Below are 22,598 nucleotides of genomic sequence, written 5' to 3'. Positions count from 1 at the left end.
TATCCTGTTCGTTGGCTGGTCGGATATGGAAATATTAAGTAAATTGTCAAACTTGGGAATGTTACCAGAAGCAGAGTTGATGTTGCAGACCGCACCTATGTAGCAGAACTCTCTTAAATTATCAAATTGCGAGCGTGACCGGCCCTTTTAATAATGTGCTGTACTTTGACACCCAAATTTCCCATCTGGGTTAAATAAAGTACTATCTTATTTTAATCTTCTAACATGCCAAGTTTCCCTGACGACCATGGCAGGAGCAAATACCACAAGTGTTCTTCAACAGATTCCAGCCCAGAAGAGAGGATAATGTCAACATACTGTCTCATAGTGAGGAACACTTCCAGGTAACTCTAAGGTCCTCCCCCCAGCAGGGGGCAGACATACCATCTCCTATCAGCACCAGACTGGACTGGTTGGTGGCCTTGCCGTCCTGCAGCTGGAAGGTGAAGGTCCCCTCATCCTTCGGCGTCAGGGACTCCATGATCATCTCGATCACGCCCGTGTTCTTGTCAAAGTTCATCTTGTACTTCTGCAAGATGGGGAAGCATAGACAATACATAGCCAATGATACATACTCAATGATACATACTCAATGATGCACACTCAATGATGTACACTTAATAAGGCAAATATCATGGGGTGGCAATGCACTCAAGTTGCCACGAAGAACAAACCTGTTACTATGAATACAATTGGTGGTAGTACTGTTGTCTGCGTTGTACACTGACCTCTCCTGCAGACAGACTGTTGTCATTGAACACATAATCCACTTTTCCATTGGCGGATATCTTCTCTGCCTGCAGCCAGAAACGAACACGTCCCTTCTCCTGTAGCTCCACCGCCAACTCCGACTTCAGGGGAATAACTGAACGAAAATAACAGAAAACAATACCTGAGGACAGGTCGGACAAACTCTCTTCGCTCAGACTAAAGGAGGCAGAACAACAAAAGTGTGTTTCGACACAGTGCCAATAAGTCTTAGCTCCCATGTCTGCGGATAACCTGTAGGCATCCTAGAGCATGATGCCTCCTCACCCATACCTGCTACTCAAAGACCTTTATCTGAACTCACTGTTACTTAGGTCACTTTGTGTTAAAGCATCTGATCAATGACTAAACAATAATATAGTATTGTGAAACATCCAATGAAGTATCTTTGAAGACAGGGGCCATGCAATGGACACTCACTGGGGAACTTGTGGTCGTGGCTGGTCTCCAGAAGCTTCTTGAGCTCTGTAGGGCAGGAAGAAGAACATAATTAATGATGTGTCAAAGTAAAAGCTCAGGAAAAATCTAACATGCACTACAATTGTTGTTTCAGGTCTAAACTGCTGCCAATTTCCTCAATCAATTGATTGAGCTCTATTAAGGTATGTTAAATAATTGATTGGGACATTAGTTGATTAAAATATCAGGTCAGTTGATTTGTTAATTGATTGGATAATTTGTTAATTGACTGTAGTCCTCTGTGCTCACCTTCTGCTGTTAGGTCGTAGCTGGCAGAGGCTCCGTTGGTGTGCGTGACAGAACAGGAGTATATACCAATGTCTTCCTCACCAGGGGCGAGGAAAGAGGCTTTTGCCCTGCAGGTAAGGAGGAAGAAAGGAGGAACAGGCTCAGGATCGCGGAGAACGTGCACGTATTGAGATGTTATAGTAACACACAACACGGAACCAGAAGTTCAGAAACAGCCTCACTTGCTTCCCTTGGTTTCCACGGCGATGCGTTCGGTGTCTGAGATCTCCTCGTAGTTCTTGGACCAGACGAATTTAGATTCGGCGCTCATCGCAGAGCACTCGAAGTTCAGGGAGATTACGCCGTCATCGTCAACATCCACCACGATCTCCTTGGTACCTGAAGCACAGACATGTAACCTCAAATATTCATAACTCCTTAGTTCATGTTTTACACTTTCTGCTCAGGACTGCTCTACCTATTGTCATGACGAGTGTGAATACGACCATATTACAAGTAGCACATATGACTAAAACTGCTCCCACTACCTCTATTACAACAGATGTTACCACTATTAAAATAAGAGTATCGTACTTCTACTGCTACTGATACTACTACTATAAGTAGTACTGCTAATACTACTGATACTTGGGTAAGACTAGTTTCTATCTGGTAAGTCTGGGACAGGGTTAGTTCCTCCCTGGTGTGGTACCAGGGTTAGTATCGACCTGCTTTGGTACCAGGGTTAGTACCTACCTGGTCTTGTACCAGGGTTAATTCCTACCTGGTTTGGTACCAGGTTAAGTTCCTACCTGGTGGGATACCAGGTTAAGTTCCTACCTGATGTGATACCAGGTTAAGTTCCTACCTGGTGTGATACCAGGTTAAGTTCCTACCTTGTGTCGTACCAGGGTTAGTACCTACCTGGTTTGGTACCAGGGTTAGTTCCTACCTGGTATGATACCAGGTTAAGTTCCTACCTTGTGTGGTACCAGGGTTAGTACCTACCTGGTTTGGTACCAGGGTTAGTACCTACCTGGTTGGGTACCAGGGTTACTACCTACCTGGTTTGGTCTCGGCCAGGGTGGGCTCTGTAACCTCAGAAGCATTTCCTACACCAGCGTTGTTCTGAGCTCGCACACGGAACACGTATTTCTCCCCTTCCTTCAGGTTCTCGATCTGCACATCAAAACATGCATCATGTTGTAGGCTCCATTCCAAGGCCCCGGTGGCTGATGGGTATTTGCTCGAGGAAATTATGTTGACTCACCTTGATGAACTTGCTGTTGGTTGCCTTCTTGTTGATGCCTCGCCACGCCTCCTCAGAGGCCCCCGCCTCCTTGATGTCCACGTAGAAGCCGTTGACCGCGTCGCGACCCTGGTAAACCGGCGGCTTCCATAGCAACACCAGGGAGCTGCTGCGTACCTCGGTCACCTGGAGATCGTGAGGGGGTCCTGGGAACCAGTCGGGAGGAAGCTAAAGGTCAGACCCTACACTTAATTACTCGAAAAAATGGCCAGCTGTTTTTCTTGATGAAAACCATTCCTCATCTACTGAGAGATGTGAGAAAGTTTGGGTAGCATAAAACTCCTCACCTGGCACAGCAATGGTCCACTCCTCACATAGGAAGGTGTCACTAGGCAACGAGGGGATGCCGACCCCCGCCATGTTGGCCGCACGCACCTGAAACTGGTACTTCTTGTTTTCCTTCAGGTCGCACACCTGCAGAGGAAAGACAGCAGACCCTTCACAGTAAAGGTTCTTCCTAAACTCCATATATAGATAAACATTGGCTGGTATGCTGGTTCCTATACCTACTCTGCACTCAGTCCAGATGTCTTTCAGCAACTAGGTTGTTCGGCACTATAACTTGCTTTGGGTAAAAGCTTCAGCTAAATGACTAAATGTTCAACAATCCGATTGCTTGAGAAAGGATCTACAAGTTTTAATTTCTCAAGGGAGGGGACCTTTACTTTGAAGTGGGGTGCTTTCTGAGCGGATGATTGGTTGAGACCGGGACTCACCCTGTAGGCTCTGTCGCTGACCGACTGAATGTTGGCCTCGTGCCACTGGCCCTCCATGCTGCCAATGACCTCGCGATAGTCCACAAAGTAGCCGGTGATGTCTGAACCGCCCACAAAGGCGGGCTGCTTCCACCCCAGCACCATGGAGTCCCGGACACACTCCAGGACGCTGATGCCGAACGGGGGCGCAGGAGAGGCTGAGGGGAAGGGACATCACATGACAGCATGCCAAACCCGAGTGCTACGGGTGTGGCCGATCAGTAGAAACTGAAGCTCTGGAATTGAACTGTCGTCCCTATGTAGTTTCTAGTTTGGGGGCAGGGTCGCTTAGTGGTCTGGGTGTCTGGCTTCCAGCTGAAGGATTCTGGGTTTGAACCCCAATGTCCATGGTATATCTGTATCTTTGAGATGCTCTTTTAAGATATCACTGTAAGATCCCTTGGATAACCTTGGTGACATTGAGGGAACTAATGATGGACGAGCAAGACCTCCCAGACACTAACAGCATATCAAACATTACACCTATTTATACATATGGATGATGATGAGATGCATGATTAGATAGGACTTGCACTCTATTCTGACCAACCAGATCATTCCAGATCATTCCGGTTGGTCTGTTCTTGTATAGTAGCGTTCTTAAGCTTCAGTTTCAAGCTAATTTCAAAGCACATTTACCCACAGCCAAAATCATACCACATATATTACTGCAGAATAATGGCACAATACCTCATTAAAGGTAATCAAATTACTCTTTAATTTATAGTCATTAAATGTGATATCACAGAAGGAAAAGCATCAAACCACAGCACAACTGCAGCTTTAACTTGAACATGTTCCCGCCACTGCTTATTAGCTAGTGATAATCATACAGCTAGTGATGTAGTCTTTTAATGTCACAGTATTTTAGCATAAGTATACAATGTTTTTAATAACTGGCTTCTACAATAACATTAATGGTACAGAATATATTACATATTCAATCATTTGAGTAATTTAAATCTATTTCATATATATATATATATATATATATATATATTAAAAGTGTGTTATTTTAGTAGATAAATATATTGTATATAGTGTATGCATTGGTTAGCTTTATCTTTTTTTATATGAATGATTTATCACTAGTGTCCAGTTCTAGTTGTGATTGGTTGAGCCACTCTTCCAGGGAAAGGCAGTGATTGGCTAGTTCCTGTAATGACATAGACCTACTTGCTATGGCATCATCACTATGTTATGTGTGTGACCACCCATAGGGGGCGATGTTCTACACAGGAACCAGCCCTTAGTGGGAAAGTGACTAAAGGTTTAATTTGCTGTGACAGAGGACTATCTACTATGCGGTGGTGTTTAACCTCAGTTAGCTTCACAGTGACTTACCTTTGGGAGAACCTTCTCACCTGAAGATACTTTTAGACACATTATTATTCAGCATTTTCTGATTGAGAATTCTTTCTTAAAATGGTTCAATGAGAAGCAACCTTTTCTGCAATTGTCTAAAGGAATGACAGAACATTTTACTAAAAACACCTTGGTTCGAGGGGGGGGAGGGGGATAAAAGAAGAAACGTTTTTTGTGTGTGTGCCGTGTGGGATGTCTCTCCATCTCTGACCAGTCCTCACCTGTCGAATCTCTCCTGGGTCTTTGTGCCGTGGCGTCTACAGAGAACTTACGCTTTTCTAACGGCTCTCTGCTGCCCCCTATGGCCTCTTCCTCGCCATTGCAGGCTGGGGCTAGGGGCGGGGTTATGAGCGCCGTTATTGGCGGTGTTATGGCTGCCATTATTGGAGCCGTTATGGGCGCCGCTTGGGGCGTGTTTGAGACCACCTCTGATACTGAACCTGATCCCAACTCCAGTTCGGGGGCCCAAGAGACGCTGCCTCGCTTTGCGCCTTTGCTTGGACTCTTAGTGGCGGGATATTGGGACTCAACTGAGTTAGCATTAGCCTTAGCATTAGCCGCGACGCTCGCCTCGGCTTTAGCCGTGGGCGTGTCAGTCAGAGCGTTGCCCCTTAGCATGGTAGTGTCAGCGGGGGGCTGGACAGTGTCATGCGTGTCCGTCCAGCGTGGCCCGTGCTGGGTTAGTCCGCCCCTGTTCCCCCCCGGCCCCATTTCCGGCAACACACCGTGAGGAATGCCGCCCCCTACAGGAGTTAGCGGAGAAGAGCAGAAGAGCCGATTTTAGTTGAGCACAGGGTCCGTTCTGACCCCACACATTTGAACAGACACGGAAACAGAACAGACAGGAAGATACAGACAGAAACAGAACAGGCAGATAGAACAGACAGAGCATACTCTTGGCTACAAAACCTTTGTCTCTATATTAACATTAACAACAATATTAACAACATTTACGTTTAGATACAGTATTGGTTGTCTTCATCTGACTGACAATTGGTCAATGAAGACAAGATGGCCGACAGGTGACATCTGTGAGTTAGAAGGAGGAGGAGGACGGTAGCGTGTTAGGTAACATACGCGTGCACGTGAGCTATAGCAGGGATGTGGAATATGTGCACAGGCTTTGTGTGCCTCGTAATTAGGAGATACATATTTTGTTATCATGGGAAAAAAGGCCAATACATTTTCCCTCAATAATGTCAAACGCTTCTCCGTATAAATCAAAGAATTTGTCAGATTTATAAATGAATCGAGTAGCATTCAAATAAATGATGCGGAAAAGTGTTCATATGTGTCTATCTTTTCTTAAATAATGTTGTGTTGCGGAACAAGAAACAATGCTACAGCAGGAGGAGACAGGGTTTGAAACACCATGCAGATGCTGGTTGCGGTGGGGGTGATGGGAGTGTGTGTGTGCAGGGTGAGTGGAGGGTACCTGTAGCACCAGGTCAGGGGGTGGTCGACACATGTCGTGCCCAGGAGAGGTGGAGGAAAGTGGGGTGGAGGAGAGGGAGGTGGATGGTGGATACAAAGGTGGGTGGCAGGGGGTGGGTATTGAGGTGGTCGTAACAATGGGAGACGAGAGACGGCCTGGTTTGCAACACCTGCTGAGTTGGATCTCGATGACCCAATTTAGAGGACGTGTACAAGACTCGAGCAGCGGTGCGGTTGGGGGGGGGGTGGATGGAGCATGTGACCGTGCCTCGCAGTGTGATTGGATGACGCATTGGAGTCATGGGAAACAGAGTAGGTGATGTAGACGCAGATGGGAAGACATTCTAGCCTCTCTTTTAGCTCTACGTGAAATCTATCTAATTAACACTCCTCATCTACTTAGTATTCACTGATAATGTATGCACTGCATGACAACAAGATGAATCCTCAAACATCCTGGACAGTGATTGGTAAAAAAAATGAAAGAAGGGAGGGCCTTATCTCTTTCACCCACCAATAGCGGCCTTGACCAGGACTGGCTCAGACTCCTGAGAGCTCACGCTAATACCAGCAGCGTTCACCGCTCTCACTTTGAACACGTAGGTCTCGCCGGTCACCAGGCCATGGCACACAAACCTGGAGAGAGAACGAAAGCATGGTGAGGAGCCAACAGAAACCTGGAGAGAGAGAGGGGGAAAAGGGGAGGAGCCAGCAGGAACTTGGAGACAGAGGGAAATCAAGGGGAGGAGCCAAAAGGAACCTGGAGAGAAAGAGGGAAAACAAGGGAAGGAGCCAACAAGAACCTGGAGAGAAAGGGCAAAACAAGGGGAGGAGCCAACAGGAACCTGGAGAGAAAGGGCAAAACAAGGGGAGGAGCCAACAGGAACCTGGGGAGAAAGGGCAAAACAAGGGGAGGAGCCAACAGGAACCTGGAGAGCGAGAGAGGGAAAACAAGGGGAGGAGACAACTGGAACCTGGAGAGAGAGAGAAACAAAGTTGAGGATCCTGGAGAGAAAGGGAAAACATAATGAGGTACCCGTGGAAGGACACAAGGAAAACAAGATGATGAACCTGGAGAGATAGGAAACATGTAGTTTACCTGGACCCTGGTACAGGCTTGTTGTTGCAGGGTTCCCAGGTGTTGCTGCCCACCACGCTGGTCTCTATGTAGTAGCCCACCAGGTCCTTGGCATTGCGGGACTTCTCCCAGGAGACCACCACCGATGTGTCTGTGTTCCTGGTCGCCACCACACGCTCTGGGGCTGCTGGGACATCTGGAGACCACCACGGACATGGACACGGTCAGCTGACTTTAGACTAAAAACAGCCGTCAAACTACGGTCGGTACATTTACATGACTTAAATAATCTTAATCAGTCATGTAATCAGTAATCTTACTTTAAGAGTTGACCTTAATTTGATCATTCCTTAATTCAATGTTTGTGTGTGTGTGTGTGTGTGTGTCTGTGTGTGTTCATGCGTGTATGTGTGCTTATGATTGTTTGTCTATAAGTGTGTTTGTGTGTGTGTATGTGTTTGTGTGCAGTGTGTGTGTGCAGTGTGTGTGTATATTGTGTGAGTATTCTCACCCAGCTTGTCTCCCACGGTGGTGGCCTCGGTGGGGGGGGACGGCTCCCCCACCCCGGCTGAGTTGCAGCAGCGAACCCTGAAGCTGTAGGACTTCCCCTCGGCCAGGTCGAACAGCGCGAAGCGGGGGGACTTCACTGGGATCTCTGTGTTCACCCTCTGCCAGCTGTCAGTCCCGGACACACACTGAGACACACACACACACACACACACACACACACACACACGCACACACGCACACAAAAAGGCTTTAGTAGGGCATGGAAACCAGAACCCAGAGGGGTTACCAGGACACCAGAGCATGAGCTGAGTAAGAAGGTTGTGGCTCACCTTCTCCACGTAGTACATGATGCCCTCATGACCTCTCTCTCCAGGGGGCTTCCAGCTCAGGACCACGTAGTTCTTTGTTGCCTCGGTCACCTCCAGCTCAAGGGGTTTCCCAGGAACCACACCCTCTGATAGGGGGTCATAGGTCAGAGGATTATTGGCCAAAATTGAACTCAGAGGAGGATGATATTAGCATGATGCTGTGATGTAAGGTAAGGGCGGGGCAATATTTCAGGAACATTGTTGTGTCGTCTTTCAATCAAGCTATCGATTTATGGTGATTACCAGTGTGTGCCCTGAAAATAATAAAATATGAGTCATGAGTCAGAAGGAAAGCTCCCTGGACATTTATCAATATTGTGTAAACTCCCGTATGGTAATCATGATAATATTTTTTCCCATTTCCCAGACCAGCTGGATTCCGCTGTGATGCTAACAGGACGCTAGGCTACCTGCTGGCTCCTCCTCCGTCACGATGATCTGACCAGTCACGGGGGCCGAGGTTCCTACGATAACCACAAACACAGGATGTCATCACCTGTTCAAACGATCGAGAGCTAATGACGCATGCAAACCTGCTATAATACTGACATTAACTTATTTACAGTATCGAAATGTCACTGCATCGATATCTTCATATCATCCCCTCATCACGTGTCCCTACCTCTCATGCGGGCGCGGTCGGCGGCGTCCACGGCGGCCACGGGCTCAGAGGTGCGTGACGGGCGGCTCATGCCACTCTTGTTGACGGCCCGCACGCGGAAGGCGTAGGACCGCCCCTCCACCAGCCCGGTGACGGGGAGGCGGGCGAACTTGACGGGGGTGTCGTTGCACTGGATCCAGTGGTTGGTTCCAACCTCACACCTGGAGAGCGGACCAACAGGTACATTGGTCAGTCCCGGGCCACGGTCACGTTGCTATGGTGATAGAACACCCTGGATTCCTAATACAGGTGAGGGCCGCAGGGCGTGCTCTGTAGGTTGGTATAGATTTCATCCGTAACACGTCAAGTACAATCCTAAAGGCTCTCCCCTCTCCATTGTATTGAATTTGTTGCATGTATTAAACTAGCCAGTTAAATAGTATATATTATGAAATCAAATTTTCAGTTTGTCTGTTTGTACCCTGAGGCCCCTCAGTGCCTTCCAGTGGCCAGTGGGGCCTAATCTGTTCCAGACAAAGGTCTTATGGATTCCAGTTGGTAGGTGTCAGTGAGTGATGAACTGTCCAGACAAAGGTCTTGTGTATTCCAGATGGTAGGTGTAAGTGAGTGATGACCTGTAGCCATGGGGTCACAGCTGTTGTTTTGAGTCCGTAAATCCTCCCCTAAGATACAATTTCTTAAAACAAACACAGGATATGGTCTCGGGGTTCCAGGATGGTTGGATTAAAATAACTTTTTTTGCCTGATTTGGGCAGTTCTTGTGAGGGCAGGCAATGTCCATTCATATATAAAACATTACTAACTCTTACTTACTAGCTCAAGATAATGACTTACCCTTCTGCATGCAAATGAGCGGCTCACTTATACACTAACAATAGACTCACCTGTATCATGCATACGAGCGACTCACTTTTACACTAACGAGAGACTCACCTGTATCATGCATACGAGCGGCTCACTTGTACACTAACGAGAGACTCACCTGTATCATGCTAATGAGCGACTCACTTGTACACTAACGAGAGACTCACCTGTATCACGCATACGAGCGACTCACTTTTACACTAACGAGAGACTCACCTGTATCATGCATACGAGCGACTCACTTGTACACTAACAAGCGACTCACCTGTATCATGCTAACAAGCGACTCACCTGTATCATGCTAACGAGTGCCTCACTTGTACGCTAACGAGCGACTCACCTGTACACTCACAAGTGACCCCCCTGTATGCTAATGATCGACTCACCTGTCCACAAAATATCCCAGGATGGAGTTCCCTCCGTCCACCGCCGGCTGCTTCCAGGAAACGATGACGTAATCTTTGTTGGCGTCCAGACAGCGCACGTCCAGGGGAGCCCCAGGGGCCCCTTCCACCTCCGCATCCGCATCTGGCCGGTCGTATACAAATACACCATTAAGTAATGTACGGGATAATGAACAGCGAGCCGGTCTTTATTAAAAAACACACCCTGAAAGGGTGATGCAGGACCCCGACCAGAAGCGGAGGGGTCTTGAAATACCCTGAAGGTACATAGTCCCGTTAATTACATGGCTACTTACTAAAATATACAGTTGGAAATAGCCTCCATAGCAACGGTCAGTTATTCATAGAAGAAATAACAGACCATAGAATGCTCTAATTGACTCATCGGAATTGAGTTTTAAAAAAGGCTGTGTAATAAAATGTAATAATACTTCAATACTGTAATATACGCAGCACCCCTCAGCATCCCAATCTATCAGGCAGCATAAGGGTTCAATTAAACTACTGTATTATGGTGTTGTATTGTATATTCAATACAGGACAGCATTATTACACTGCTGCACTAATTTAAAACACATGAAGCTAAGTAGTTAAAACGCTGGCTATTTTAAAACAATAGCTGGCTGATTTAAACAACCAATTAAAAAAGGACAACTTTACAACGCTTGCTAACTACTTTAAAACATTGTCTAGTTTAAAAGGCCAGCTGACTCATGGCTAAAATATGCCCATAGGTGATGGAGACTATATTGAGCTACACTATCTCTCCTCTAATCAGAGATACGAGTGGAATCCTGCTTTGTTTACCGCAAGGCCCCGGCTGAGCCCTCTGGGAATAGCCCCATCTCTTTCTACACCACTTTTACTGGCTGACCCTGAACTCTGTAGCAGGGGCAGGGGCTTTGTGTCACTCCAACCTTCAATACTATTCACACAACACATGGTCCATGTGCCTAGTCCAAAGCAGTAACATATCAGGTCATCAGCATACAATAGCAGCAGTAGGCCGAAAGACAGACGACAGAGAGACGGCTGCATCAACCATATTAATGTCAACCTGTGGCAGCTGAGTGTGGCTTTCCAAAGACTTTGTTGGCATCCATTTTAAGGCCCTCGCCCATTCAAACATGTTCGTATTTATTATTATAGTTATCTGGTGGCACAGGAGGTGTTTGGTTGACACTGGGAGCTTGATCAAAGTCATCAAGTATTTATCGAGGGCCAACACTAAACATATTTAACGATGAACATATTTAACACATATTTAACGATGGATAATTCCGGAGACCAATATATAAAGATGTTTGAGACATATCTGTAAGAGTAGGTCAAATTTGACATTTGACAGCACAATGTGGCTTCGTACGATTCATTCAGTCATTTTTCAGATACTGGAGAGTAATTAACAAGTTGCTGAACGGTCATATCTTTCAACCTGTCTTTATCTTGTGACACCAGGTCTGAGAGGAATCCATCATCCCAGATGGGTCATGAGACGACAGATTGTTGCTTCTCTTTAGCGTAAATCAATACTGAATGCCTTGTTCCCTGCCAGTGTCTGCCGCTCCGTGTGGGGGAGGGCATGACGGGGGATTCGTTTTTGGAGGCGGCAGCGACTGCTCACCTCTGACAAAGACGTAGGCAGAGTAGGTCTCGTATCCGGACTTGGTGGTGACGCGGAGGGTGTACAGGCCCTCGTCCTCCTTGTTGAGGTGCGTGAGGGTCAGGGTGGCGCGGTCGCCGCTCCAGTGCATCTGATGCCACTTGCTGGGCGCCAGCAGCACGTCTGGCCACCGGGACGGAGATCAACGGGATGTCAGCAGACTCAATGACAACGTGATGACGTAAACACACTCAATATCAATATAACGATGTCATCAATGTGATGATGTCAGCTAATTCAATCAATACATATGTGGATGTCATCGGTATAATGATGCCAAATGCAATGAGACTATCATTATTTTTTTTGTTCATGGAAATTGTTTGACTAGTTTGATCTAATGTTACAGTTTTCTGATGCCCACGCCGCTACGTAGCTGGGCCTCGAACCAGCAACCCCAAGAATAAGAGGCCAAGCCAAATGACCGCAGGGCCGCAGGTCACAGTCCTCTTACATTGGGAATGCTTTGCCAGGACTACAGCCGGCCACTTTGTTACACTCATAGCCTAAGCACCCATGGGCAAGGCGCGCAGCCTCCTCACCATCGCGGTACCACTCCACGCCCGGCTGGTAGCGCTCCAGGTTGGGGTGGATGATGACGGTGCAGCCCAGGCTCATGGTCTCGCCCTCCCGGCCAAAGGAGACGCCAAACGTGTCCACGATGTGGGTCTTGAAGGTGATGCCGTACTCAGACACCAGGCCCACTGGGGGACGGAGACATTTGGATCAGTGGAGGGATGGGGAGGAGGTGGAGGTACGCATGCATGCTTTTGGACCGTTAAAGGGGAGGAGTCACACTCTGGAACACTGCTTCATCCGCGTGTTGTGAAACGCAGACTGCCACATGAACTCTGTTTTGGCGAGAAAAGAAATCCCAGAGATGTTGGACCGTTGACGTCAGTGGTCGACCTTTTCTGTTTAGTTTTCACAGAAAGGGAGCTGATGTGGCAGGCCACAGTACTCGTGTGATGGTCCCCCTTTAAACAGCAAACGCTTTAGCGTCTTTAGCTTGTGAACGGGCAGTCTAGCTTAATGGACAACAGGGTAAGTTCTAGTGATTCACCACACTAACTAATAATCAATTATCACACTTACACTTTCATTAGTTCTTTAATGAAAACAATTATCACCAGAGACAGACCCTAGAGACTGAGAGATGGGCAAAGGAGGGAAGTGGTGAACGAGAACAACACAGATGTGTGTTGCACTGTGGGTAGGAGAGGGACAGCTGACACACACACATCACACCCAAACCCCAACAGGAGAAATCCTTTCTCCCATACAGCCAAACATGAAAAATGAAGACGACATGAAGTGAAGGAATCAGAAAGTACTCTAGTAGAGGAGAGACCGGCAACAGAGACTCAAGGTATGATGATGACGAAGATGATGATGATCGTGAGCATGCGGAGCCACACAAGCAGTGACTGCACCAAAAACATCTAACTAGGAGAGGAGACCCCGGGAGTCTCGTTACCTCGAGGATAGGACCCTGGGTCGCCCGCCGCAACAAGAGGAACAGAACTGGGGTTAGAGCTGAAGCACAAGTAGACCCTCCCCCAACACTGTCATACAAACACCTAACACCATCCCACCATCACACCACCGCAAAACACCATCACACCACCATCACACCACCACCACACCACCACCCAACACCAGCACACCACCATCACACCACCATCACACCACCAGCACACAACCAGCCAACACCTGCACACCACCACCATCACATTATAACACCATAATCACCACCACCACCATCGCACCACCACCCAACACCAGCACACCACCACCATCACATCACAATCATCACACTATCACACCACCACCCCCAAACACCATCCCACCACCACCACGTTCACACTATAGCACCATCACCACACCACCACACTCACACCATCAACACCATCACACCATTGCCCTCACATCATCAACACTACTACCTCCACCTCCACCATCAACGCCCCCAACACACCATCACAACATTACCCTCACACCACCATTATCACATCATAATCACACCCACCACTCTACCAAAAACACCATCATATCGCTCATACCTCCATCAACACCACCCCCTAAATCTTCACCAACATAATATAAATCCCCACCAACATATGCATCACCACTGTCATCTGCACCACCAACATCATCTGCAGTCTGCACCACCAGACTATCAACAGCACCAACATCTGCGTCATATCACTACCCCTAAACACCATAACATTACCATTACCTCAATCACATTAATACCCCTCAACACCATAACTTCACCATTACCACAATCACATCATTATCACCATCTCCACCACAAACTCCATCATCACCCCCACCAACCCAAACCAAACACACACCTCATCTCCATCACGACAACAATAGCCCCACCAACCTGACCACACCACCAGCACCACCAACACTACCAGCACCCACACACACTCCCAAAAATCTACACCTTCACCATCCCGAGTAGTCCAACATGGATGTACTTATGAGTCATCCATGGCCCACAGAGAGTCCAGGCATTAAAGTGCTAGTATGTGTAAAAATAATAGATTAAAAAAACAATCGATAAAAAATGCATGGTAAAACACATTATAAAATAGACCTTTTAGATTTATATTGAATAAACATTTCATATTTCCTCTTACGTCTGGGTGAAGGTGCTGATGTGTCCATTTCTCCTTTAAATCCTGAAATAAAGGAAAATAATTTGGTTATCAATTAATAATTTATAAAAAAAAAAAGTTAGTCGTTATGACACTCACTAACAAACAAAAGCAATGTTTTCAATTACTTTCTCAGATATTTAGCACTCTTGATATTGGCAACTGCTTCAGTACAATGTGACTGTATTACAATTTTACACTTAAGCAACCCTTTGAAACATAATTACAGATAAACGTAACTTTGTTTTGTATTTATTCATAAAATACATATTCTATACAAATATTGTATAGAATTTTATATTAAGATGGTGCACTACTACACTTTCTTAGAAGCTACTCCAATTATGATTGTATGCAATCGTTAAATTGCGCTAAATGCTTTGATGAAATGTCTAAATTCAAAGCATAAAAGCCACTGCTAAATGACTCAATGTACTGAACGTGTCTATGTGCTAGCTAGCCATCTAGCTGTACATCTTGTGGTGAAACGTACTCTTGACCACAACGGAGGCGTAAGCAGACTGCTCCCCCTTTGCGTTCATGGCAGACACGTGGTACTGTGCCGTGTCGTCGAAATCACATCTGGAAGAACAACATGCGCCATGTTTAAACTTTAACTGAACACCACCTGTAGCAAAGGGGGCGGATCTCATTACAAATAAGGTGGTGACTACAAACATGGCACTTTTTATTTCTGGAGGGCAATTCAGTAATATCACCAAGGTATACAGTGCCACACATCCACAAATACAGCACTATTAATTCTAAGTAAATTAGATTTAGAGGTCGAATGCACCAATCATATTTCCAACTGTTAGGGTTAGCAGGATACATAGGAGGGACCTAAAACCGAATCTTTAAAAAGTGTATGTGCAAATTATTTCGAAGGTGGAGTCGTTTCTATTAAATATATCCTGACCAATTATTGAATTATCAACTCAGAAATTAATCTGTGCCCATGCCTGTAACTCAACACTAAATATCCACTATGTTTAAATAAGAAAATATGTACTTTATTAATCGCAGATGGGAAATTCGGGAATGCTGATCTCAACTAAACCTGTAACTGTAACGTCCACCATGCCTAAACCGAATCAGTAACTGAGACACACGTCTCCCATCCCCCATCCTCCTCTACCCTCTCCCCCCTATGAACCGGTAAACCAAACCAGCTATGCCCCCCGCCCCCATCCCCCCCCCCCCCCCCCCCCCCCCCCCCCCCCCTCCCGGTAGAACGTTCCGTTACCCTGGGCCAGGAATACCAGGAGATTAAATAGACAGCTCTCATGATGTCATGAGTGCCAGGTGCTGAAGGTCTCTTCACATTAAAAGCCCCCCTGGCGTTTACCACCAGCTCATTATGTGTGTGTGTTTGAGTTAGCAGCAGCATCAGAAGCCCAGTGAGACCCTCAGCTCGGGTCGGAGATCTAAAATAACCCGCAGGGGCGACTGGCTGAGTCCAGCGGGCTCCTGCGCTGCATTCTAGACTATTCCTGTTGTTATCTGGGGTGTCCGATTGAGCTGGGCCAAGAACAGAGCCGTCCCTGGGGTGTGTGTTCTCAACAGCCCGGGTCTGGGAGGAAATACCTCTCATACTCTGTTGACACATGTAGACTAAACACACGTGTTCATGTTTATCATAGTGTGTGTTCATTATGCAAACGTATAATTTAAACAAAAGCCATGTTTTTTTGACTTTTTTTTCAATCATGAAAAAGTTCTCATGATCAAAACTATCCGAACAAACACGAAAATTAGGAACTACTCTAAAGTCCAGGAAAATACATCATAATCCAAACTCAGGCGATTCTGATCATCTATTGGGTCTAAGGTGGACTAGGAGGACCTACCTGTCAATCTCCAGGGAGTGGACACTGTAACTGCTCTCTATCTTATATTTGCCCGGGTGGGCAATGGGGTCGATGGTCACATTGTTTTTGTACCTTGTAGTGGAAAGCAGAGGAAGGCAGACAGGCAGACAGACAGATAGCCGACAGGACAGAGAGAGAAATTGAAGTAAACGAAAAGAAAAAGTTTGGCCAAAAAAAACATAAGAGAAAAGCTAGAGAAGGACAATGAAAGATGGGTAAAGGACAGAAAGCCAGGAGCACTGAAAGTAGATGGATTCAAGGGGAGCGTGTCTATGTTCCCCGGGTCCTATGTTCCCCTCTTTGTATGAGACAGGGGAATTTAGGACCCTTTTTTTAAAAAAGGGTCCAATGTTCCCTGCTTTTCCCAAAAAGGTTCCTATGTTCCCCTCTTTGTATGAGACAGGGGAACATAGGACCCTTTTCCCAAAAAGGGTCCTATGTTCCCCGATATGTATGTGACCGGGACCCGGGGAACATAGGGATGACCCCGATTCGAGTGTGTGTGTGTGTGTGTTTGTGTTGGTACGTGTGCGCGTGTGTGTTGCAGACCTACCACACCACCTGTGGGTTTGGCCATCCGCTTAGGGTACAGTGTAGGCGTACACTCTGGTTCTCCCACACCGTGTGTGAGCGAGGTTTGATCACAAACTCCGGCGCGTGCATCAGGCTGTCCTTGTTCATTCTCTTGTTGTGTTCCTCGTTGTCATAAATCTGTCGGCATCGCAGACACCTCCCGTTAGCATCTTCGTTAGCATCAGCATCCCCCGTTAGCATTAGCCAAACCATTGAAATTTACATTCGGAATTAGCGTTAGCATAACATCACATAAACAGATGCTATCATGTGCTTCATGCACAAGCAAATGACCAGGCCATAAAAAAAGTATCCCCTGTTTAGTTTATTTAAAAATAACAGTGAACGATTAACGATACTTGGTGGATAACCAGATACTGGGCACGTGAGTGTGTGGGTTATGCTCGGAGGCCCGGGCGCTCATCTGACAAGGTACTGGGGTAGACTGGGGCCAGGGGTGAGGACTGGGGGGGATGGATCACTGGTGGCCTGGGGACTGTGGTCAGGAGTTTGGACTAGGGGCAGGGTCTTATAGGATTTTCCTGTGATTCCCAGAAACAGGATATGGTGTGGTATGTCTCGCCCTGTATGGTGGATTACTTGGCATAGTGGAGACAGCATCTTGGTGTAACCAGAGGTTTTTATAAGCCCTGGTGGTGAACCTAACTCAGGGTGGTGGATCTGTTTAAAGATAAATACTCCCTCAGGAGCAGTAAAGCTAACCCCTTGTCATATCGACTTTCGTGTTGTTGGCTCTGAGAACCAAACCCTAGAGTCTCCAAATCTAACCTGCTTCGTCTAATATGGTTGGACTGCACACTCACACACAACTTTCATTTTTCATGGATTCTAAAACAAATAGGTTGTAAATGTTGACCAAACCACAAAAATGTGTATTCAATAAACCACATTATTATCTCTCTATTTACATGAAAACCTTCTATGTGTAACTTCACCATGAAATCACGCTGTTGTGATGTCATCACAGAGTTGTGATGTCATCACCGGGTTGTGATGTCACCACCACTGACCGTTTTGCTGAGGGAGATGCGTTCAGCTGATTCGCGCATGGTCACCTTCCTGGAGCTGACCTCTGACCTCTCCATCTCCAGCCCGCTGGTGAAATGATCCTGACCCCACATGGAGGCAGACGTCGCCTTCAAGCGTGAATCTTCTACACCCGAATAACCACCAGCAAACTCCAGACTAGGAGGTCCAGTAGGAGGGGGAGCAGAGAGGAGAGCATGGGCAGGGGTACGATACAGTATGACTATTAACTGTTATACTGCTATTTAGATCCAGGAGATGCCTTCTACTTTTTAGATATGTCCTTAAGGACCAGGTTGGGTTAGAGGGCATTTTGCTCAAGGATGCCTACAATTAGTCTGCGGACATTGTGGGTAAGACATATAACTGTTTGGCATGGGTGTCAAACCACTAGATTATCCTACCTAATATTAGGAAATGGTTTAGAGACAGGCAAAAGTGGAATTAAAAGTTGGGCTGAGTAAAAAAATCGATTTAAGCGATTTCATTTAAATTTTGAAATATCGATTCATAGGGCATGAGATCGATATATATATATATATATATTTTTCTTTTTAGTTTTTTTTAGTTTTGTTACCATTATTTTTATTTTTGCGCTTTAATAAACAATGCCTAAATGCAATTTGCTGTGATGGAATGTTGTAGTTCAAGTAAACGTCACTTGCAATTCCTTTCTAATTTCAAAATTGCACTTTGAGACTTGAGACAGTTTTGTTTACAGCTCAAGTTTAAACTGTCCAATTTAGAAGTTTGCACTAAAAACCTGTTGTTTAAGATGAAGAGAAAAAATAAAATACATTTGTATTTTGTAACACAGTGGAGCCATTTTCATTATTTAAGAGCAGATTGAATCGAATCGAATCGAAACGTGATTAATCGATTCAGAACCTTATGAATCGAAATCAAATCGATTTAGGAAATTGGCCATGATACCCAGCCCTAATTAATAGTCGCGTGATGGACCGGCCACACACGGTGGTGGCAAGTTGCTGATTCGCCATAACATTGCTGTTGACGCGCAGTTTGTACACTCTGTTTTCGGAGCTTCAATACTGCAGAGGTGCGGACACGTTTGAACCGTGCAGCCACTATGAATGAGGTTTAAGAGGCTGAGGTTTGGAGGCACCCTTTGCATCACTGTCCAGGTGCCATGTTAAGAGAAGTTGCATGTATGCTGGGTATTAACAGCACCCCCCCACCCAATTCTACAGATCTGCCCAGATCTCACACACATGGTGGGAGATATTTGAAGCTGTTGTTTTGATACCTGCCCCTGAAGATCGGCACTACGTAGCCGATGATGTGGTGTTCCCTGTCCACCGCAAGATGTGTGGCCTTGGCTCTCTTGGTCAGCTGGCTGCTCTGCTCCAACCCGGAGTAGGAAGACGCTGTGAGGCTGAGGTGCACAGAACACCTGTCAGTCTGTCTGTCAGTCTGTCTGTGGTTCAGTCAGAGGCAGGTGGCCTACTGGACCGACCAGACAAGGTAAGTATCTCTTTGGAGATGAGGGAGGTTAGACCAGGATTAGATGAAGTGTGGGTTTAGGTTTATGGAGTCACAAGGTGAAGGGAGTTGTTTTTTTAGTTGTGGATACATGTTAGATATATTCGAGTACAGTGGACATTTTGTCTGCAACTCAGGGAAGATTTGCCTTTCCAATTATACCCTACTTTGATTGAGATGCCACTGCCAGCAACATATCTCGTACTGCGGGCTACAGAACCTGATGCATTAAAGCAGCAGATAGAGTGACACCAAACGTTCCTCCTGTTCCGCTCAATTCATTCAAGCAACCTTTCCAGATTTTTATATTTGACTGAAGAAGTTCTGTCCAACCCTCCAAATCCCGGTGTGGTTCTCTGTTTGCACACGCATGTTTGCACATGTGTGTCATTTGAGAGATCTGGGTGCAGCTTGGTTGAATGTAGGTTCTAATGTCAGGAGGACCTGGTTTTAAGGATAGGGGGGCAGGAGAGGTGAGAGCGGATTGGACGATAGGGAGGAAGAGAGGAAGAGATCAGAATCTCTATCTCGATCCAGCTCAAGTCCTGGTGCTCATCGTATGGATGTACAAGATATATAGTCGAGTGTCAAGTCAACAACATTGTACCTTAGCCTTCAGATATTCCTCTTATAAAATATAAGTCACAGCCTGAAGTACAGTATCATTCATCCAGTGCTGTTCTATCCACTTTTGCTTTTTGCCAGGTTTGCACTGGGGCTCACAGTTACCCATTTCCACTGCCATCCAAACCTGCACTGTACCAGCACGCTAGCTAACCACCACCACCACCTTGTCAGGAACAGATAGGAGTCTGATTATTTGCTTAAAGAAATGTGCATACAGGTTCCCCCTTAACCAACAGACGAACCTAATCGGCTCCCCCCAAACTAACAAACTAACCCCACCGGTCCCATCAAACTAATGACTTAACACAACCCTTGACCCATGAAGCCATGAAACTCAGTAGCTTCATGGAGCTCTGGCCAAGCGGGGCCACCATGACGTTGGCTACGCCATGCGGAATGCACCGCACAATCTCCTGTTTCAGTCCCACTGTACAGAGTGGCATGTCATCGCATAGTGGCCCTCTTCAGCTCCTCAGAACACAAGACACAACCCTAGGTTAGCGACGCACCACAAACCCGACGAGACAGAGATGTTAGAGACAGCAGGCAGAAGACTTGCACGCAGTGTTTAACAAAGTTTAGAAGGGTTTCAGAGGCCGGTCAAGAAAAAATAGGTTTCCGGTCTCTAAGAAGGATATGAATATGAAATGAAGCAGGAGTGGGGGTGTGTGGGTGGGGGGTTTGGGGTGGTGTTACTTGATAAGGGATGCCAAGGAGGAGGTGAACCAGCCAAGGATCCGATGGAGTGACTTAATGAAGGGGGGGGGGGGGGGGGGGGGCGGTGCTGGATCCAGGAACCACGGGGCGGCGGTCTGGTGATCAGGGTACAGCAGCGTGGAGGTCAGCGGGTTAAGAGGGGCTTCAGGATTGGGTTTCGGCAGCCTGGAGGACTAGGTTAAGAGGGGCTTCAGGATTGGGTTCCAGCAGCCTTGAAGAGGGAGTTAAGAGGGGCTTCTGGCCTGGAGGAGGGGGTTAAGATGATCTTGAATGGAGGGATGAAAGGATGGAGCTCTCCTCCTTACCCCCTGCTGGTGCTGGTTCTGGCGCTGGTCAGGCCGTGGCCCGTACAGATGTGGGGTGCGTAGCCACTGTTACATGTGTGGGCAGGATAGCCACCACTGGTGCAGGTGTGGGCAGGATAGCCGCTACTGCTTCTGCTGCTAGCGCGGTACTTGCTAGCCAGCGCCTGGGTCTCGGAGCTGCGGTAGTCGCGGTCGTAGTGGCGCTGGTGCTTCTGGTAGAACGGAAGGGACCCCGACATCCTGGAGCCGGATCTGTCTCCTGCCAACCGTGTCAGTCTACCCAGCGGTCAACAGCAGGCGTAAGGGGGTGTTAAGAGGTCAAGCTGCTACTGGCTTATGAAAGGTAAAACTTTGGGCCAGGTTTTGGAGTCAAACGTTGTGTTTATGAGCTCCAACCCAGAGATCCAGCTGAGGAGGGATGTCAGCTGGGGCAGTGGGAGGAGCTGAAACATGGCAGGACTTTTACTTTGTGAACCTGATCCTTTGTGAGTGAAAGCTTGGAGATGGACTTTCTGCCCTTTGAGAAGGAATAGCTCAGTATTTGGGGGCATTAATACACCTAAATGTCGGCCAATTATACATATTGCTTTAATACCAAAGTTGAAATTAAAGTTTCCTTTTTAAAATTCTTGCATGTTTAGTAAAGACAAACACAAGAATTCAAAAGATCAAATAATATAATAAAATATTATTACACCTGTATGCTTAGGTGATATGATCTTAACATTCAAGTGACTATAGTTTAATTAACATAAACAACTGCAATTGATACACAAATAATGCTCAACCGAGCACTTTGTCAACATGCACGTCCAACACAACGAAATGCAACAAATAACAATCAGCCATATCGTTTAGTTTAAACAACACACTTACCCTGGCAAAAAAGTTAAGTCACAAACTCCGATTTTTACAGCAAATGACGACAACGTCCGTCCTCACTACTTCACACTACGTTGGTTATTCCGGTGACGCGTCAGGTAGGTGCCGTGGCGGAAAACGGGCAGAGGCCTGCACGTCAGAAATAATACCGGCGCTCGGCGGAATGCTGAGCGGACGGCCGCGTCCTTTTATGGCGAGGGCGCGGATAAATATAGCCACGCGGACGGAGGGCCGGTCGCTGCGCCCCATTGGTCAGGTGGTATAGGGGCCTCTGCCAAAGCTATTGCTATATTGACAATCGATACCATTGATAAACATGTGAATCATTTCAGTTTTTTTATGTTGATGGTCCGTTGTCCCATCATTGCAGTTTGAAACAGTTGTCTGTCGCATCATAGGGCTACTACGTCATGACCAGAGGTAGGCCTACTTTACAGCGTTCCAACTTTTTCAGTTCATTTATAAGTGTATTTTTGTATTTCTATATTGGACTAAGGCGTACTTGCTTATTCATTCATCGTGACCTAGGTAGCCTGGAGTTGGACCTGTGCTTAAATCCAGTCCAGTGTCGACTCAG

The 22,598-nt window shown here is 46.6% G+C and overlaps 1 protein-coding gene across 1 annotated transcript in view; it reads right to left on the bottom strand.

Moving 5' to 3' along the window:
- myom1b (myomesin 1b) overlaps nucleotides 1–21,378 on the bottom strand; it is a gene marked incomplete at both ends in the record, with an annotated part of 28,070 nt that extends 6,692 nt beyond the window's left edge. The window contains 27 exons of the mRNA XM_079754659.1: nucleotides 385–529; nucleotides 729–865; nucleotides 1,189–1,233; nucleotides 1,477–1,583; nucleotides 1,698–1,854; nucleotides 2,520–2,634; nucleotides 2,726–2,910; nucleotides 3,052–3,178; nucleotides 3,481–3,677; nucleotides 5,106–5,627; nucleotides 6,833–6,954; nucleotides 7,418–7,592; nucleotides 7,908–8,091; nucleotides 8,236–8,360; nucleotides 8,685–8,738; nucleotides 8,897–9,096; nucleotides 10,147–10,288; nucleotides 11,789–11,950; nucleotides 12,370–12,531; nucleotides 13,305–13,319; nucleotides 14,479–14,520; nucleotides 14,990–15,078; nucleotides 16,347–16,439; nucleotides 16,921–17,078; nucleotides 17,972–18,146; nucleotides 19,255–19,383; nucleotides 21,140–21,378. Coding sequence (XP_079610785.1) covers nucleotides 385–529; nucleotides 729–865; nucleotides 1,189–1,233; nucleotides 1,477–1,583; nucleotides 1,698–1,854; nucleotides 2,520–2,634; nucleotides 2,726–2,910; nucleotides 3,052–3,178; nucleotides 3,481–3,677; nucleotides 5,106–5,627; nucleotides 6,833–6,954; nucleotides 7,418–7,592; nucleotides 7,908–8,091; nucleotides 8,236–8,360; nucleotides 8,685–8,738; nucleotides 8,897–9,096; nucleotides 10,147–10,288; nucleotides 11,789–11,950; nucleotides 12,370–12,531; nucleotides 13,305–13,319; nucleotides 14,479–14,520; nucleotides 14,990–15,078; nucleotides 16,347–16,439; nucleotides 16,921–17,078; nucleotides 17,972–18,146; nucleotides 19,255–19,383; nucleotides 21,140–21,378 — 4,003 coding nt within the window. The remainder of the gene's footprint in view (nucleotides 1–384; nucleotides 530–728; nucleotides 866–1,188; nucleotides 1,234–1,476; nucleotides 1,584–1,697; nucleotides 1,855–2,519; nucleotides 2,635–2,725; nucleotides 2,911–3,051; nucleotides 3,179–3,480; nucleotides 3,678–5,105; nucleotides 5,628–6,832; nucleotides 6,955–7,417; nucleotides 7,593–7,907; nucleotides 8,092–8,235; nucleotides 8,361–8,684; nucleotides 8,739–8,896; nucleotides 9,097–10,146; nucleotides 10,289–11,788; nucleotides 11,951–12,369; nucleotides 12,532–13,304; nucleotides 13,320–14,478; nucleotides 14,521–14,989; nucleotides 15,079–16,346; nucleotides 16,440–16,920; nucleotides 17,079–17,971; nucleotides 18,147–19,254; nucleotides 19,384–21,139) is intronic.
- Between the last annotated feature and the right edge of the window lie 1,220 nt (nucleotides 21,379–22,598).

The sequence above is a fragment of the Pollachius pollachius genome, assembly GCF_949987615.1.
Source record: "Pollachius pollachius genome assembly, chromosome: 17".
NCBI classification, from domain to species: domain Eukaryota; kingdom Metazoa; phylum Chordata; class Actinopteri; order Gadiformes; family Gadidae; genus Pollachius; species Pollachius pollachius.
Note: the sequence above shows the minus strand (reverse complement) of the source record. Positions and strands in the feature narration are given on the sequence as shown.